The 2,443-nt window shown below is 60.9% G+C and overlaps 1 protein-coding gene across 1 annotated transcript in view; it reads left to right on the forward strand.

Moving 5' to 3' along the window:
- Nucleotides 1-783: 783 nt before the first annotated feature.
- Nucleotides 784-2,443, forward strand: part of LOC106632091 (mucin-2-like) — an 8,118-nt gene continuing 6,458 nt past the window's right edge. Inside the window, exon 1 of the mRNA XM_031065247.1 lies at nucleotides 784-2,409. Within this exon, the coding sequence (XP_030921107.1) occupies nucleotides 784-2,409 (1,626 nt within the window). The remainder of the gene's footprint in view (nucleotides 2,410-2,443) is intronic.

The following is a 2,443-nucleotide window of genomic DNA, read 5'->3' on the forward strand; positions in this document are numbered from 1 at the left end:
GAGGAGGAAGGTGAAGAAGAGCAGGGGGAGGATGAAGGGCATCAACAGAAGAGGGAGGTCTTGGAAGAGGAGGAGGAGGAGGATGAAGGACAGTGGAGGAGATGGGGGGACATTGGGTGGGTCAAAGGGCAGGAGGAGGAGGAGGAGGAAGGTGAGGATGATGGAGGAGGTTGGACAGGGAGAAGAAGAAACCTTGGATGAAGGTCTTGGAGAAGGAGGAGGAGGAAGAGGAGGGTGAAGATGAAGGAGGATGGAGGAGATTGGGGGACATTGGGTGGGTCAAAGGGCAGGAGGAGGAGGAGGAGGAGGAGGAGGAGGAAGGTCGGGGTCTCTGCTCACCCTGGACCTTCCCCTGCAGCCGCCGTCCTGGGGACAACCAGAGACCAGGGGAGCTCCAGGGACACCACGGACATCACTGGGACCACTCTGGGCACCTCAGAGACCTCCACGACCTCCTCAGAGACCACCCCGAGCACCACAGGGACCACCACGAACATCACAGGGTTCTCCACAACCGCCCCAGAGATGACACCAACCTCCTCAGAGACCTCCACAACCACCTCAGTGATCACCACGACCACCCCAGAGATGACACCAAGCTCCTCAGAGACCACCCTGAGCACCATAGGGACCTCCACGAGCACCTCAGAGACCACTCCACCCACCACAGGGACCACCCTGAGCACCTCAAGCACCTCCATGAGCACCTCATGGACCACCTCAGCCACATCAGGAAGCACCACGACCACCACAGAGACCCCCACGACCTCCTCAGGAACCACCATGACCAACAGAGAGACCACCACGACCACCCCAGTGACCTCCACAACCACCTTAGGGACCACCACCACCTCCTCAGGGACCACGACCATCACAGAGACCTCCACAACCGCCCCAGAGATGACACCAACCTCCTCAGAGACCTCCACAACCACCTCAGGGACCACCACGACCACCTCAGAGATGACACCAACCTCCTCAGAGGCCACCCTGACCACCATAGGGACCTCCACGATTGCCACAGTGACCACCCCAAGCACCACAGGTTCCTCCACCAGCACCTCAGGGACACCCACGACCATCCCAGAGGCCACCACGACCACACCAGTGACCACCACAACTGTCCCAGAGACCTTCACGACCACCACAGGGACCACCCCAAGCACAACAGAGACCTCCACGACCTCCTCAGGAACCACCATGACCAACACAGAGACCACCACAACCACCTCAGAGACCACCACCACCTCCTCAGGGACCACGACCACCACCCCAGAGACCTCCACCACCATCACAGAGACCACCACGACCACCACAGGTTCCTCCACGACCACCACAGGGACAACCTCAACAACCTCAGGGACCTCCACGACCTCGGTGACCTCCACGACCATCCCAGTGACCTTCACAACCACCTCAGGGCCCACCCCAACCACCACAGAAATCTCCACAACCACACCAGTGACCACCACGACCACGACAGGTTCCTCCATGACCACCTCAGGGACCACCCCAACCTCCTCAGGGTCTTCCACGACCACCCCTAAGACCACCACAACCATCCCAGGGAGCTCCTCGACCATCACAGGGACCACCACGACCACCACAGCGTCCTCCACGACTCCAGCGACCACCACGGTCACCCCAGAGACCACCTCAACCACCTCAGGGACACTCACAACCACACCAGTGACCACCACGACCAGCTCAGGGACCTCTCCAACCTCCTCAGCGTCCTCCACCACCGCCCCAGTGACCTCCACGACCACCACAGGTTCCTCCACGACCAGCACAGGGACAACCTCAACAACCTCAGGGACCTCCACGACCTCGGTGACCTCCACAAACATCCCAGGGTCTTCCATGACCTCCTCAGGGACACCCACGACCACCCCTAAGACCACCACAACCATCCCAGGGACCTCCTCGACCATCACAGGGACCACCACGACCACCACAGCGTCCTCCACGACCACTTCAGGGACCTCCACGACTCCAGCGACCACCACGGTCACCCCAGAGACCTCCTCAACAACCTCAGGCTTCACCACGACCTCAGAGACCACCTCAACCACCCCAGAGACCTCCACGACCACCCCAGTGACCACCATGACCAGCTCAGGAACCTCTCCAACCTCCTCAGCGTCCTCCACGACCACCGCTGTGACCACCATGACCACCACAGGTTCCTCCAGGACCTCAGGGACCACCCCAACCTCCTCAGGGTCTTCCATGACCACCTCAGAGACCTCCACAACCTTGGTGACCTCCACGACCATCCCAGAGACCTCCACGACCTCGGTGACCTCCACAACCATCCCAGTGACCACCACGACCATCACAGGGACCATCCCGAGCACCACAGAGACCACCACGACCAACCCAGTGACCTCCACAACCACTTTAGGGGCCACCACCACCTCCTCAGGGACCACGACCACCA

Source organism: Geospiza fortis, unplaced genomic scaffold, assembly GCF_000277835.1.
Source record: "Geospiza fortis unplaced genomic scaffold, GeoFor_1.0 scaffold1089, whole genome shotgun sequence".
Classification (NCBI taxonomy): Eukaryota; Metazoa; Chordata; class Aves; order Passeriformes; family Thraupidae; genus Geospiza; species Geospiza fortis.